Source organism: Brassica napus, unplaced genomic scaffold (genome assembly GCF_020379485.1).
Source record: "Brassica napus cultivar Da-Ae unplaced genomic scaffold, Da-Ae ScsIHWf_363;HRSCAF=573, whole genome shotgun sequence".
Lineage (NCBI taxonomy): Eukaryota > Viridiplantae > Streptophyta > Magnoliopsida > Brassicales > Brassicaceae > Brassica > Brassica napus.
Genome location: NW_026016444.1, coordinates 233,663 through 250,699, shown reverse-complemented (window position 1 = coordinate 250,699; position 17,037 = coordinate 233,663). Strand labels below are relative to the sequence as shown.

Genomic DNA, 17,037 nt, shown 5'->3' with positions numbered 1-17,037 from the left:
TAAACATATTTTATTTACGAAGACCATAAAATAAATTATAAATTCATTTAGAAATAAAACACATGGATCCGGCGCGTAGCGCCGGAAAATCACTAGTCTTGTTAAAAAGGAATAAAACTTAAATAAAAATCACTTTTATGCATTAATTAAATAAGGTAAATAATAGATATATTTATACCAGAAAGGAAAAAATCGTTAAAAGAAAACAAATAACGAAAAAATCACTTCCTTTTTTATGCATTGAATATGGTAAATAATAACTATATATATACTAAAATGGAAAACTAATATATATTATTTTACATTACGAAAATAATCGAAATTTAAATCCTAGATCTTCTTTTTTTTTTAACACTGAAAATTTATATTAACCATTGATGGATTCGGAGATCGGATACATGAGTGATACACAGAGCCAGCGGAATCTAATTCCCCGGAGACAAAGCCCTATTAAAAGGGAGACAAGGCCCTACTAAAAGAGAAACATGACAGATACAACAAACCTAAACCACAGCAGTAAATCCAGCAACAAAAGTTCATTTGAAGTACACCAAAGCAACAAGACTAGACTACCTTAGGATCAAAGTAACCAATGTCATCAAAATAACTTGATAACAGAGACCTTCTATAGTGACTAGCTCAAGATGTGAAGAACATGACAAATGCTTCATTCCCAGCAAGATAGAACCAGCTTAGGGTTCCATAACCATTCAAATCCTAGATCTTCATAATATTGAATTATAAACCCTTTCAAAAAAATTACGTTCGAAATAGCCTATTTTGAGTATTTTCTTAAGTTGAAAGAATTAGTCAAGTTTTTGATAGATGCTTTTCTCAATTAATTATTCTAAGTGTTATCAAGTAAAACAATCCTGCTACTAGTATGATTTGTGGTTTTCTCGATGTGAATTGAATTAATACTTTACTCTGTTAAGTTTAATAAGCTGAAATGAATCAGAAAACATCATTTTTTATAAGCTTACAAGGGGAATATTTCATTTTCATATTGCCAATAAATCATCCATAATACATAGAATTTTCAAAGCAAGATAAGTCGAACGAAAACAAGAGTGAGACAGAAAGAAGCCATAACCGAGAATCTGTTGAAGCCAAGCAAAGCTTAAAGTTTTAAAGAGCTAATAAACCATTTAATCATCAGTCCACTGCAATATTCTTGAGACTTAAAGAAGCCATCTTTGTGGCTGCTTTTGTTATTCTGCGTTGGTGCTTTGGAGAATCTATATACCCATCGGACAAGGAAACCAATTTCAAAGACTTAAGAATATATAGTTTTCCACAAAACTGAAAAATCAGAGTTCTAACCAAAAGAAGAAAAAAAAACAAATCAGTACCATGGTGGGCATTTTCTCCATATTTTCTGTTAGTAGAAGCGGCCATAGGAGAACACAAAATGGCATCGTAGGCTCTCTTTCCTCTATTTGCTTGTCTTATTCCAGTATAAGTTTCATGTGTCTCTTTTGGTTCAAAGAAAAGCCTTTTTTTTTGTTCCATCTATTGTCTTTTCATAGTTTGCTCTTGAAGGTGAAGTTTTATGGAACATTCTGCTAGATTTGTTTCTTGAGTTCGGTCTCTCTTTGTTATACGCCTTTGAAGTTGTTACCGCCTAATTGTCTTGTCTTGATGCTATCTGCATTGTGTTGATGTCAAGCCAGAACTCTGATGTTAGGAGCTGTTTTGATCTTACTTGTTATATGTTACTATTGCAGTCAATCTATTAATGTAGTTTGCAATCAGTTCTGTATGTTGCTGAAACCATTTTCTTGTGGTTTTACTTTTTTTTTGGGTAAAATCTTGTGGTTTTACTTACCTAATAGTTTGTGTCTGAACTACCTTACTAAAACAAAGAGTTCTGATAAACGTTTCTGCGTCTCTGTTATAATTTTGAAGTTTTTAAAGTTTACTAGAACACTAGTTTTACTTTAGTTGATCATATAAAAATATAGAAGAAATCATTTCATAAATTTATTAATTAATTCAAAAGGTCAACTGATGAGGGTAGTAGAATAACACACGGCAGTTAGCCAAATGAACTACTACCCATCAATTGACAATCAAAAGATGAGTTTTACATCTTTATATATTAAATCACTATTCCGATAATTACCGATGTGGGAGCTTCATTGATCATATCATATTTAGCCCACTTTTGCTTTTGGGCCTCAGTCTATATCTCTGTTTTTTCCAAAGTTTTCGTTTTCGTCCTCCTCTCTATCATCACGAATTCTTAGTATTCTGCTTTCTTCTTGAGATGCTAATTAGTTTGGTTCAAATTGAGTCTTCTGAACTCCTCCTCATTAGTCTAAGCCAAAACATTCTCTGTGTTCATAATCTTTTTCTCAGTTATATAATTCTCTTTAATAGATTTTAAGCTATTCTTGAATCTGAGATTATTCTTTATTTCACCTTAAAGTGTTTGCTTCTTTCAAATAACAGTTGACATGAACCTTGTCTAATCATCAGGATGACAGGGGAGCATTGCCTCCAAATACTGATCTTGTTGCTTCACTTAATAACCTAGCCGATTCAACTCATGGGATCGAAGTAGCAACAGAGTTCGAACCGCTGGAACACCCGATTGAGCCCTTGGACAATGATCAACCCATCCAGTGTCCACTCCCTGAGCCATCCATTCTCAATGTATGATCTTTACCTCATCTATTCTCTTAACTTCCAAGAAAAAGAAAATAAATGGTTATCTGTTTCTCTTAAGCACAGGATGGGAGAATATGGAAAGAGAGAGTGTTGGCTTCAATGAGGAGACGAGGCGAGTTGGCCATTGCTCAAGATGGAGTAGATGTAGAATCTAATGGCTCTGTGACAAAACCATCGCTGACTAGCCAATGCAATCTCAACCGTCGGTTCTCACCATCTCTTAGTGCTCCTGAACACCACATGCTTAATCTACTAGAAGAATGCAAAGCTTCTGGTACAATCTAAAGACCACCAATGCTGGTCAAAACCAAATCATGTTGTATGTTATATACTCTGAAGAACTAAAACTGATGGTTACTTCGATTAATCCCATGTCAACCAAAAATTACTTATGAGGTTAAGATCATCAAACATAAACCTTATCAAGACATAGTTTATCACCGTGATAATTAGTACTAGTTTTAAAAACATTAATAAGATTATGATATAAGGCCATCATATCAGTTTCTGAGTGCAAAGTTGTTTATGCCATAGGTAGAAAAAAGTAACTTGTAAAAACATGTAGAAAATTATAACACGTATAAAGCCATCAATTTGCTCCGTTTGCATAAAAATCTCACATGCAAACTTGTTTAAACAATTGCTAGAGGACATTGTTTAGGAGACCTCATCTCTAAAATTATCACCAAAGCCGAGTAGTGGATTGTTTGTGTTAAACGTATACTACATAGAGATAGAGACAGTGCACATAATATTTTCACGTTTCCATATATTAATGTGATGTTGACTATATTGGTTTTTAATTTTTATATCAAATTAAGAATGAAAATGATATTCATATAGCCCCAATTATCTGATCAAAATTATTTTTTTGTCTCATCAATAATAAATGACAATGGCACTCGTTGTAATATTCTTTAGAAAGTCAAGGGTAAATTTTTTTAAAAAATCTTGTTATAATAGTATTGATATATAAATATGAAAACTTATTTTCATAATTTTTTTAATTAATTCAAAAAGTCAATTGATAAGTGTAGAATAACCCCAGGGATCAGCCCGAAGAACTACTACCACCAATTGACGATCTTGTAGATGGATTTACACCTTTATATATCAAGTTACATTTTTGATGATTTTCGATGTGGGAGTTACAGTTATCATATCAGATTTTGGCCCACTTTTGCTTTTAGGTCTCTAGAGATGTGAATTGTGATGCCAATCATAATATGCTGCTTTCTTCTTGAGATGCCAACGAGTTAGGCTCAAAATCAATGGTTAGACATGCGTGTTTTCTATATTTCAAGTTTAATCTTCTGAACTCCACATCATTAGGTTAAGCCAAAACCTGCTCTATGTTCATAGTCTTTTTCTCAATTATAATTCTCTTTACTAGATTTTAAGCTATTCTTGAATTTAAGATTATTTATTTATCCTTAAAGTGTTTGCTTCTTTCAAATAACAGTTGACATGAGCTTTGTCTTATGATCAGGAAGAGAGAGAAGCATTGCGTTCTAATACTGATCTTGTTACTTAACAGTTGACATGAACATCGACCCAAATCAAATCAAATCAAATCATGTTGTATGTTATATACTATGCAGAGCTAAAGTGTTGTTCATTTGTTTATCATGGTGATCCATCAGGACGAAGTTGCAAATCGATGTTCATTTAGTGCAGTTAAAAGGTAACAACCAGAAGGATCATGCTCTATGGACCATAAAATATACTATAATTCGTTTAATTAATAAGCTGATGCTCACAATTCCCATAATACCTTGCATCACAAACAACACAACTTTCCTTCCGTTCCAAGCTACCGTAACAGCATAGATTACATTTTCATCTCCCATTTTGTCTTAGAAAGAACTAAGATCACAGCCTTAGTTGAAGACTTGAAGCACATGAGGTGACTACAACAACGCCATTACAGATTCAAAGCTATCTGCTAAAACCCTAGTAGCAAAAAAAAAAGAATTAAAAAAAAAACAATCTACCCATATCATTTTTGAATGAATCAATAAAATAAAAACCTCATCTCATCTGTCTGAAAAATTACACATCTGTCAAAACGCCGAGAACTAAACTAAACTACAAGCCTCTAAAAACAAAATTTTCTTCTCATTTTGTGTTCATATCACATTCTCATTTTTTGTATACCGATGTTTTGTTAAAGAAGATTAAACATTGGTCTCTCTCTCTCTCTTTCCCCCCACCCTTAGAGGTATTGTGTTTGTATTCTGTCTCTGTTCTGCTCCCACCATGTCTTAGCATGCACTTCCCCAAACCGTTCCCGACTACAAACATAAAGAAAACGGTTACTTGGTGATCAAGTTACTAACTAAGAGAGATTAGTTTTACCTGAATCTGACACGGCGTAACTCTCTGGTTCCGTCAGGTAACTGTCTGATGGTAATGTGAACCCCAGGCTCGTCTTCTTCGACCCACTCTGCTTGCATTTCACTAGCGTTGCTGATAGAAGGTGGGTCGTCCCTAGATGAGGTGGTGATTCTTGCTGCGTCCATTGGTGGTCCGTAAAAGTGATGTGGGATGCTGCTTCCTCCTCCTCCTGGAGGTCTGTAGTTGTGTCTTGGAGTCCAGTCTCTGCTTTCTCTTGCTGATTCTATTCTTGTATATGTTGAATCTCTCTGTGACTGAAGAAGAAACAAACACATGTCAATGTTGAGATTACTACTCAAACCCTTCTCTCTTTTTTTGGCTCAAGAGAACAAGGCATGTAATCTAGAGAATGATGCTTTTACCTGATCTTCAGATCTACCAGGGGTTTGAAGGGCTTGCCGGTTAAATCTCTGAACATTGTAAAGCTCAACTATTCTGTCGTAGTTCTCACCCCACCACCTCTGAGCCTGCCACTTGTCAAATACCTCCCGGCTTCAACAATGACACAAGTAATGTCTTAGCTTCAGTCTCATGTCATGAAGTGAAATATCTAAATCACTAGTGACACACAAAACTAACTAAACCGGCTTTCAAACTATCTAAATCACTAGTGACACACAAAACTAACTAAACCAGCTTGTAACCGTCCAATAGACTTTTTGAGTGAAGAGAGTGGCTTTCATATACCTGAAACGTATCCGTTTAAGATCATTTCCCCCACTGGGAAGTGAGACGAATGTAATGTGAACACCAGGCTCTACTTGAGCCATCCACTCCTTTGGCTCATCATCTTCTAGCACCACATCACAAGACTGAGCAGATATGGATTCGCGTTCACCACCATACATTGATGTGAATTTTGAGTCTGCCCGTCCTCCTTGATGATGAGAGGAGCTTGTGAAGTCCCAAGCAGGAGTAGAACTTGTGCTTCCACCACCCATATAAGGGTATGGAACACTATCTGATGCAGCATCGAAATCCGGATACTTTCTCAGCTCTCTCCTCAAGTTGCTGCTTGAGGAGCCAGATGGTGGCTTGGATTGTTTAGAAGCACCAGAGAATTTTGACGCCATATCTTTGATCTGCATAGCATTCATACCCAAGAAGTGAACTAAAGTAAAATCATAAGCACATAACATAGTACCAGGACCACCACATTGAATATTTTTGGACAGAACATGTAACAAACAGTCAATAAAGTCTTCTGCCATGAAAAAAATGCGTCAAGAAGATATATTTTTTCTTTATGCCAACTAAGGAAAAAAAGGAGTCTACTATAATCATTAATAAAAAGAGCATCAATAAAGCTAGGAGATCTGATAATAATTTGAAACATATAATATAGTTCATCTTGTCTTCTCCATGAATAGAAACATAATCATAACACTCTCTGTTTATTTTTCTTTTCTTTGTGTTCTTTTGATTTATACTATATAGTTGCCCCACCACAAATTCTTTCTTTTTTCTCATGTCTAGATAAGAATCCACTAGAGATTGTTTGTTATAGGAAAGTATATAAGATCAATCTTCAATAACAAGCAAAAATCATGTTACAACTAGGCGTGACTTCATTAACCTTTTTCAAAATCAATTTTGATAAAACATCATCCACACAAATCGTCAGCCGTAATCCTTGAATGCATAGTTCTGAGATTTTACTAGATTTATTTTAATTATTGTACTAATTGTTGCTTCCTTTTATGTCAAGTCACATATAGATGAGAAAAAACACTGACACAACCTATTAAAGAGAGTTGTGTAAGAGGTTCCAGGGGGGAAGTGATGTAGCATCAGCATAAGATCTTGTCTAAAGATCCTCTATTTTGTCTGTAACCTGCAGCCTTAACAACAGTAACACATCTAACTATCTTGTGTACTCAAAACTCTATACTTTTGTACTTGATAGTAGCCTAATTTGAACTGTTTAACATTTTAAAAGAAAAAGGATTTTCAGACACTTTATTTTTTTCACTACAATTGTTAAACAGTTTTAAGGACCAAAGCAATTAGAAGAAAAAAAAGCAGCAAAGATAAAGTGATAAAAGAGGGCATAAGAATAGATCTTGAGAAAGATAAAGAGAGAAAGACCTGTGTAGTTAGGCTTTTAACGGCTTCTTTAGTGTTGGGAGTGGTGCTCCCACGCGCTCCATCTTCATCCTCATCGTCTCTGTCTGATGTTTTTGTACAGTTTATGCAAGTAAACATCTTTGCACTCTTCTTTATGCGCTCTGCCTTTTAAGCCCCACAAACCATGTAAACAGAGTGTTAAAAAAACATAACAATTTAAACCAATGGTCATCAAATAAGAGTAGTGCTTAATTAATTCATCAAATAAGCAAAAAGTTGGTGAAAACATAGGTTACATGAACACAGAGAAGAGAATATATTGTTTAAGGATTTCTACTCGACACAATGAGTTGAGAAATTTTTGTTTTTTCATGTTGTTTAAACCCACAAAGATTAAGAAATAATAATATTGAATTTTTTTCAAGAAATCAAGGAAAGTAGAGACGGATACAAGTTATATTATTTAAAAAAATCAAGCAGTGAAGATTCATAATTAGGGGCAATAATCTTGATAAAGACAAAAGTGTTCAAAGATTAACTTAGGGATCAGAGAGGAGAGGGACCCTAGAGAAAAAAATAAAGTATTTTCAAAGGATTGTCCAAAGCACCTGATAGATCCAAACTATAGTCTTTCTAGAATAATAAAAATATTTTGAAATGTGAACATGATAGAGACAAGCATTGGTATCAGAAAAAAAAATTATAAAGAAATTAATATTTATATTTTCTTTAGAAAGTGGTCTAAATAGAGAGGCTAAAACTGGTGTGTAAATGCTTTGTTGTGCAGCAATACCAAGTAAAGACCCATTCCCTTGTATATTCTCTTTTTATTTCTCATGCGAGGTGCGAGCCGAAGTTTCTGACATTTAAATAAACATTTTTGGGTATGAAAATTTAAAATAAATATGTTTATAGAAATATATAATTCTATAAGTAGTAAGAAAAAAAACAAAGTTAATATCTCCTGATCCCCTCGTGTCCATCATCTAAAACTGAAAGAGACAGAGACACACGAATTTATTTACGTGACTGCAACAAAATGGAATCTTTTAACAGTCACATGTTTGAAGAAAACGAAAGAGCTAAAACCAAGAAGATGATAGGCCCAATCTAATGCATGTCAAGAAAAATTGAATATAAGTGTCACGAATTACAAAGAAAGGTTATACTAGTAGCTACCTTTTGTATCGATGTCTGCAGGTTAAGCGTGTTTATCTGAAACTTACTTGAGGATTTGCTTTTATAATGATGCTATTGAGCTCTGTTCCTATAAATAGCCCATCAAAGGCAACAGAGATTTTAGCAGCGTTATAGGCAGTGAGTAGTAAATGCGGGAGCAAAAGGACGACGTAATTGATTATGATGATTGATGAATGTCTTTTATTTATTTTTATTGGAGATTAAAAATAAAAATTCGACAAGTTTTCCTTTATTTCTGTCGAGTAAAAAAGCAAAAGTAAAGTAGTATGAATAGTAGTCAATACCAATGAAACTTTTGAATGACGAATTTTAACTCAAGTGGTATGGTATTTTTTCCAGGAAACTCTGGTTTTTTTTCGATTACAATGGAGGAAAGGTGGACTAAGTTTAAGGTAATTGATCGGCCATTAATTCAGGAGAGTAAACAAAAACAATGGAATGTAAAGAAAAGAAAACCAAGACTCAAAATCAGTGAATTAAGATATATAACAACAAAGGAGAATGCAAGTTTTATATGGTGAAGCAGAGTAAACCGAACACATACCTTAGCTCGGTTTGCGATGAGCAAGAATGGGAGAAGAAATCACAGACTGAACTTAACCATTTCACCGGATCACTCCATCTTCTTGGAGCAAAATAAAAAAAAAATCTGAAAATATTTTGTCACTCTCTTGAAGCAAAGTTGCTCTAAATAAAAAAATATCAAGATGGAGAAAGAGAGCAGCAATATTCTCTTCTTGGAGAGGACCTTTAAATAGTAGAATAAACCCAAAATAAATATTCAAAACATCCGGGGCAGGAATCCGGGTAAGCGGGTTACCCGGGAACTGGTACGGAGCTCCGGGTTTTGTTTTAAAGGACGGAGAGACAGAGAGAAGACGGACCGTGGGTCATTTATATAAGTGGAGAAAAATAGGTACTTGACGGCGTTTATGTGATTTCGCCGTGAGTTGACGGAGATACCTTTTGAGTAGTAACGATGAAATTTGGTCTCGAGAAGAGACGGCAGCGAGGGCCCATGGTGTTTTGCCGGTGACGGAGAAAAGAGAGAGAGGGGGATCTCTTACGTGACCAGGAAGTAGGTTACGTGGCCATTTATAATTGGTTGATGATGGTTCAAACGGGTCGGGTTACGGTTCGCACGAATCATAAGACTTTGACAGGCCCAGGGAACGGTCGCATCACGTTGGTCTTTTTTGTTCGTCTCTTCATTCATTTTTTTTCTCTTGTATTTTTTTTTACTTTATTTTATTAAAGTTAATTTAAAACCGATTGTATCATTAAAAAGTTCATTAAATAGATTTTAAGGGTCCAAAAAATGAAAATTTAAAGTAAAATCAACTACTTTTCTGCATCAGAAATTAGGCAAGACAAACATCTTTAGTGACACATTACCATTTACGCATAGAGTATTTTTATTTTAAGCATAAAATTAACAATTAGATATTCATGAAATATAACTTATTTAATTCTTTTGACTAACATCATCAATTTTATTTCAAATTTGATTCAGTGAAACTACCATTCAACTGGTGAAAACTCTACAGTTTTCAAATTAATATTCTTAACAAATTATTCTTAACCGGTGAAAATAGAGTTTATAATGACAGAATGGTCAGTCTTGTTTCACATGGAAAAGATTTAACAATGCAAAGACTTCTTCTCTCTTATAATCTAACATATTCTAAAAGCAAAGAACACAACAATAGACAAACTTTTTTTTTTGTTTTTTTTACAACAATAGACAAACTTATACAAGATGTTTGAAGTTCTCATTCTAATGTACAATATGTTGGTGATGAAACACCAGTTTGGATTTATGAATTGTTGAGTAGTTGAAAATAGTTTAGTTACTGTAAAAAAATAAAAGCTACCACTCAAAACACAAACCAAATAGACTAGAATTGACTAAAATTTAAACACTTAGTAAATTTAATAAGTTGGACGACTAAATAAGATATTGTTGGAACAAAATAGAGATAAATTATATAGAAAAAAAAACTTTTCTTTGTGTCCATGCCTAAATTATGATTGTACACTAAAAGAACCAGAAGATAGTAACAGTTTTACAGTAGTAAAAGGCCGTAAAAAATAAATAAAAAGCTCTTTTAGGTCTCCTTGTAACTCAAGAAACCGAGTATAGATTCTTCTCCTTCTTGGAGTCTGTCTCTTGTGGGTTGGTCAGAGCATCAAACAGGAGGATGATCTTCTTCTGGTGTCTGTGGAGGAACTGGTTTCCAACCAGGCTTCTCGTCCCAGTACATATCGTAGTAAATATGTCCCGGAGTCTTGTTCTCCTCACAACACCATATCCCCACATACCTCTTCACCCGTCTTCTGAATCTCTCTTCTCTCCCCTGCACACAAACCACAGATTATCTCAGATCAGATTCTACAACATGTCTGAATATTCCACGGTCCAAAAGATCTACTTGCCTTGTCTGAGAAACCAGTGAAAGCATCTTCAACTGAAGAGAACTTGATCACTTTGACATCGTTGAAGGAAGAGAATATCGCCTTGAACTGAGTGTGACCACAAAAACAAAGCAATGAGGCTAAAGCCAACCATAGCAATAGAGAGCGAAACAAATATGTAGTTACCGTATCTTCATTGCTCCGTTTTGGGAACTTAAGAAACCCAGAGGGGGTTGTGATATTCGTTGCCTCGCATCCTTCTTTTCCTTCTTGACAAAGCTGAACATCAAGCCATGACTCTTTAACCTGTAACAACAATGTCATTCCTTAGATTTTATTTATGTAATGATTGATTAGTAAAACAACAATACATAGGAAGGCTTATGCTACTTGTTTTGGCAATGCTGGGTTATCTAGGAAAGAGTATTCTCTGATACCAATCCCAGGGCCAAACTCATCTTCCGGTAGCTCCTTTAGCATGATATTGACCTGTAAATGAAATACTTCAGTGTGTTATGAGGAGGCAGTTTCAGAGAAAGAATATTGACATGCTTCAACAATATTACCTCAAAGACATGATCAAGAGGGCAGATGAATGGTTGCCTGGTCATAGATCCAACAAGAGTACCGGGATGTCCAAACCACAGCCTATCTAACCTGCACCATATTGGTGGCATCACCTGAAAAACATTGTTGAGAGACCAACCAATCAATCAGCAGCACCAGGAAATATGCATTTAAGCTGTTGACTAGACTCACTAGTGTACGGTTTAGTAGAGACGCAATGGCTAGAGCTGATCTGATCTGTTTCATCTATCAAAGTAGACCAAAGGTAGATGTATAGTTAAAAGGTGGTCAAGTTAACATATAGCTCCCAGTGACGATGCTAGGTTAGTAGATGCGTACTTGGTGGTTAACGAGGGTAAAGTGTGATTCAATGGTATGCTTCCCGTCTAGTAACAAGCTCTTTGGAATAGATGGTTTGAACGAAATGAAACCTCCTGCGTTGAGTTGGAGTTTACAACATTGGTTTTAGCTTTACCAATCAACAAGATTAATGGTATTTTATTTTACCTGGAGCATCGTAATATTCTGGTGGGTCAAAGAAGACCATCCCCTCTCGAAGCCTATGACGTTTTCCTTCAGTACCCGCATACTGGAACGTTGTATGCAACGCATATGGTTCTAGCCTGAGCTGTTGATACATAGCCTATACAACAGAAAAGATAAGTAAATTGGACTGTCCACAAAAGAAGAAGATTAAAAACCTACCAAAACATGAACTTGCAAGTAGAGAAAGGTGTACCTGAACAAAGTAAGTGTGACCACTGCAAAAGATGCTAGCAGGCAAAATCCCAACCTTGAGATTCCCATCATAAGCATAGAAGAGTCCGCTGTCACCATCCACAGATGGACCAAGCTGTTTCCTCACAATCTCATTGAAACCATTTTGATCCCAAACCTTATCATCAGCTAAGAGCATTTCTTTCCATTCTTTTGCCAACTTTTTGGCAGGTTCTGTTGGCCGCCAATGGAATATTCCTATGTTGTAGGCAGCACCAACTTACAAAGGCCAAGAAAAAGAAGGAACAGTTAGTAGCCGTGTGAGCAGATTAGAGAGCAATGCATGTCTCTACCTAAGATCTTACCTTGTTGCCATATATCCAAACTGTCATCTACCACTGTAGGTACAACTTGGTCGCTTGATGTCAAAACATCAGCTTCAGGGTACCGAGCCAAATAAGGGAGAGGGTTCTGTCACATAAGTAATTATCAGAAGAGAGTCTATCAAGGTCCAAGGAAGTATTGATTGTGTCTTGAATCAGTACCTTGAGCCACACCATGTCAGTGTCACACATTAAAAGCTGGTAACCAAAGGGCAAGACAGAGTCTATGAGAATAACTTTCTCTCTTCCCATTTTGTGAAACGTTGGAGAGCCCCACCCAACATCCACTGTGCTCATATGGCTTCCCATGTCAAACACCGGAACGCCTTTCCAGTACAAAGCCTCTAATAACTTTGTATCCATTGCACCTATAAATAATCCCCACATAACATAAAGTTACTAACTTAGTGAAAATTGACAATAACACATAGGAAAGTGAAAAAAAAAACTCACCAACTAGAAGATTGGAGATATCTAAATCAGTCAAGTGTTTAACCCAAGTCAAGATGAAATCCATAAAAGCATAGTTCCCAAAGGTGACTATTATGACATTGTCCTTCACTCTTTCCCCAAACAACTCTTTCGTCAGCTTAAAGGATTCAAGAGGTGGCATCTTCTTGTCTCGAGGAGGAGACACCCAGATTTTACCCAATGATTTGCCTTCAGCTTCCTCCGGAGATGGCAGTGGCAGTGCCCGTGGTGGTGGTGGTACAACTGGTGACTGAAACGTCACATTTTCTTGTGGATGTTGGCGGATTCTTCCAGCAGCTACAACAAAAAAAAACTCATGAATACATTGTACATAATAAACCAAAAAGAAGAAAACTTGAAACTTCTTGCTGCTCAAGCAAAGCTTATCTAGCCTGATACCATAAGAACATTCAAATGGCAGAACACTAGACTTAAAGAAAAAAAAAAGACAAAAACTTTCGCATGCTAGTAGATGCAGATCCAAGTACAGTATTGATCATATACAAAAGCTGCGATGAGAATCAACTAAAGTGATCAAAACTCAATACCCATCTCACATTGTTTCAAACGAACATTGAGATTAAAAGTCAACGGTGAGCTCGAATCACAATCAGAAGAACCAATGGATTAGAGCACCTAAGCTCAATAAATCTAAGCTAGGCATCAATTATCAACCTAATAATCGAACCCATAACAAAAAGTTTTCAACTTTAAATCGAACAGAGAGGTTACTGGAGAGAGGAGGAGAAGAGAGCCAGGAGGTGGAGCCATTGGTGGGAGAGTAAATGGCGGAGAAGACGTAGAAGGAAGAGACGAGGACGCCGATGATCACCGTCGCGTAGATCGTCACGAACAGAGGCTTCGAGTTCGTCGCCTCGCGAAACCCATTTCGCCAACCCTCCACCATTCTCAATCAATCTGCTCTTCGTTTCTCAATTCTCCATTACAGAAAGGTTTAATTCGTTTTGGGGTTTGTCTTCTTCTTCGATCGATTTGATCGTTAGGTAGTGTGGTCAACTTTGTTTTCGTTGTTTTCTCTTCTTCAGCCTTACTGTTGAAAATTATTAAGGTGTTTGTTTATTATTAAGCTTGATCATTGAACATTGAGTCCCCACAAGTAACATAGTGGACATGTTGTGTATAAAATGGATACATAATAAAGTGTTACAAAATGAAATCTAGGATTTAAAATTAACAAATACATAAAATTTAAAGGAAAATTGGGTTGTATGACAATGAAAAAAACACTAATTAGCTACATAACCAATTTCCCTAGTACATCTATATACGGATTCACTTTTGTATAATAATTCTATTTTGCTCCTCAACACCATCGGTGAAACCCGAAGGAAAAAGAAAATAAAATTTCTTAATATTTGGCTCTTTGATATTCAATCACCATCTGCAAGTAATTTTTTTTTTTTAATTTGGAGAAGGTGAATATGTTTTTTCTCAGATTTGTGAGATTGTTGATGAAATTGTCTATGTGGGATTTTTGAGAGTATTTTGTGATCAAATTTTTTTTCCAAAATCTCAATCTTTTTTGCTTCTGAACCCGCCAGCTCATCGCTGCAGTTACAGCCGATGCGGCGAGGAGTATCACCTGGGTCGACGACGTTTCGGCTCCGTGCATCCATCTTCTCAATTGAGTGAAGACGAAACGTTAAAACCTGTAAGTTTTGATTTCGCGTTCGAAGACGAGGAAGGAGATGAACAAGGAATGTATTTCTATACTATTTTATGAAATGGAATATATTGTCTTTCTTTCAAATTTGATTGTTCCCTTATTTGCCATGTTTATTAACATTGAAATATACTATATACAATGTTATATTTCATTTGATGCTTAAAAAAGAGAGTTCAATCTTGTTCGTTATTGTTTCATGTTCTGTTGATATGAGTTTTGTATCGGTGTATACATATGTTTTATATTGATGTGTATAAAATTTTGTAAAGAGAAATAATATATTAAACATAAATAGAATATAATTTATTATCACATATCAAATAAAACAAATATAATGTGATGTGATGTTGATGGAATGATATTCATACGATGTTGTTTTTTCTACCCTTTTTCTCTAATGTCGTTAATCTTCATCTATTTATCTACAGTCAATCTGAATTTGGAGACATCATTAACTTTTTATTTGCAATTATAGACATTTCATAATTTTACCAATAAATATTATTCTATTATTTTGTTCCATTCTATTTGGATTTAAATTTTATATTTGAATTTGGAGTTTATAATTGGGTTTAGGATTTAGTGATTGAGATTTAGGGTTTAGTATTTAGAAGGTGGAGGTTGAGGTAGGGGTTAGCATTTAACTTCTTTAATGCAAGCATATTCATTTCATAATTTCACCAATATGTATTATGCTATTTATTTTGTTCCATTTTATTTGGATTTAAGGTTTATATTTTTGTAATGAACTAGCATATTGTTCAAATTTTGAAATGTCTATGATTACATGGAATGAGATAATGCTTACACTAAACGTCAACCCAAACCGTACATAAACTAAACCTAAAAAACTAATCACTAAATCCTAAAAGGAAATATAAACCCTAACTCATCAAAATATGGATAGTTTTATTTTACTATTCTATTTTAATAATGTTTTATAAGTAGTATTTGCACATTTTGATATTTAGGTTATAGTTTATATTTTATTCTAGGGTTTAGTGATTAGTGTTTTGAATTTTGTTTATACAAGATTTAGGTGAACGTTGGGGTAAGCATTATCTATTTCCATGTAATCATACACATTTATGTAATATGTTATTTCGTTGGTACTAAATCATTGCTATGGTTGTTCTATACTATTTTATTTATATGGAATGTAAACTTTGAAGCTTTCAAATTTTCACATACATTCACAGATATTACGTACTTTGAATATTTTTTTTACTTTAAAACGTATATATTTTTTTTTAAACTTTGTTAAAATTAAGTGGTAAATAAATCTGGAACATGCACTTTGTTTCCATATGTGATTGTAAATATACCACAAAAAATACGACATCATCTACTCTCTCACTTGTAAGTGGAAACTTGTTAAGCGCATAGACAAAACGATACAGTTTGGAATATAAGTATCTCACATTGTATTATGTCAATCATTGTCATTCACCTAATTTGTGTTCAAAATATGACTATTCCACAAATAAGTCCAAATTTAAATGTAGTTTAGGATTTAATAAACCCAATATTAAAACGAAATCTACCTACCTATTAATAATTTTTTTTTTTGCATTCTTAGAAGTTAAAAATTTAGGATATTACGTGAGTTTGTGATAACTTCTTATGGTTTCAGAAAGAGATTTTTTTTTTTTGACAACGGTTTCAGAAAGAGAAGTGAGAAAAATCATCAGTGACTCTTAACATTTACACCAAAAAATAAAAATCATCAGTGAAATCGAACAATAATTAGGATATACAGTCAATAGACTCAATACAATCGTCCAAGAAGAAGAGCAATCAGGCTTCAGCGATAATGGGCTAGCATCTACCGTAGTTGACTTACGGCCCATTGGCGTTAAATTTGGTTATAACTCAAGTCCAACAGTATCGAATCATGTTTATAGTTTTCCTATGTTTGTGATTCTCTCTATCAGGATCATGGCCCTTCAAGAAAGATTATATTAAGTAATGGAACCTTCTATTTTGAGAAAAGATGACTCTATCTTGAAGTTCGCACTTGAAATTTTAAGGATGATCGCAAAATGATTGTTCAGAGATTTGTTCTTAACAATCATTGATAGAATAGTGCATGTCAATAGGATTAGTCTGGCTGATATCCACCAAAAATCAACAGAACCTGCATGATCTATAGTTTTGTTTAATCTGATTCCACTATTCTCTCTCAGCAAAGAACCATGCACATGCGATTGTATTCACGATCATTTATCTACACAAGTATATTCACATAAAAATCTACGTAATGTTTTATTATAATTTCTAATTCATGTTGTGTATCATATATGCTTCATGGATCCATCAAAGAAGCTAGGTCATCATATTCAAACTGACACTAATCATTAGATTTCAATGGGTACTATAATAAAACAGATTGTCCATTATGTAGTTAAACAAAAAAAAATCAGAAATCTTGACAACATTTTATCCAATATGTCCATTATA

The 17,037-nt window shown here is 34.6% G+C and overlaps 3 protein-coding genes across 6 annotated transcripts; 1 reads left to right on the top strand and 2 right to left on the bottom strand.

The window, feature by feature from the left end:
• Positions 1-1,116: 1,116 nt before the first annotated feature.
• On the top strand, positions 1,117-4,475 carry LOC125603622. Its single transcript, XM_048774511.1, has 3 exons — positions 1,117-1,419; positions 2,482-2,658; positions 2,737-4,475. Exons 1-3 carry the CDS (start codon positions 1,354-1,356, stop codon positions 2,956-2,958), a joined length of 465 nt encoding a protein of 154 aa, XP_048630468.1. The 5' UTR covers positions 1,117-1,353; the 3' UTR covers positions 2,959-4,475.
• A 195-nt stretch (positions 4,476-4,670) lies between these two features.
• Positions 4,671-9,651, bottom strand: LOC111213011 (protein Brevis radix-like 1). Of its 4 annotated transcripts, none has more exons than XM_022714672.2 (7): positions 8,882-9,651; positions 8,317-8,404; positions 7,159-7,302; positions 5,758-6,152; positions 5,433-5,562; positions 5,032-5,324; positions 4,671-4,967 (listed from the first exon to the last, which is right to left on the bottom strand). In XM_022714672.2, exons 3-7 carry the CDS (start codon positions 7,273-7,275, stop codon positions 4,889-4,891), a joined length of 1,014 nt encoding a protein of 337 aa, XP_022570393.1. In that variant the 5' UTR covers positions 7,276-7,302; positions 8,317-8,404; positions 8,882-9,651; the 3' UTR covers positions 4,671-4,888. The 4 variants fall into 4 exon arrangements, with proteins under 4 accessions (XP_022570393.1, XP_022570394.1, XP_048630467.1 ...); XM_022714673.2 differs by having other exon boundaries at positions 8,317-8,398; XM_048774510.1 differs by lacking the exons at positions 8,317-8,404; positions 8,882-9,651 and having other exon boundaries at positions 7,159-7,834.
• Positions 9,652-10,297: 646 nt separating this feature from the next.
• LOC111213012 (arabinosyltransferase XEG113) lies at positions 10,298-13,964 on the bottom strand. Its single transcript, XM_022714674.2, has 13 exons — positions 13,623-13,964; positions 12,873-13,187; positions 12,582-12,787; positions 12,402-12,507; positions 12,059-12,315; positions 11,827-11,962; positions 11,659-11,753; positions 11,512-11,565; positions 11,319-11,432; positions 11,143-11,241; positions 10,939-11,058; positions 10,774-10,860; positions 10,298-10,694 (listed from the first exon to the last, which is right to left on the bottom strand). Exons 1-13 carry the CDS (start codon positions 13,795-13,797, stop codon positions 10,527-10,529), a joined length of 1,932 nt encoding a protein of 643 aa, XP_022570395.2. The 5' UTR covers positions 13,798-13,964; the 3' UTR covers positions 10,298-10,526.
• Positions 13,965-17,037: the final 3,073 nt, after the last annotated feature.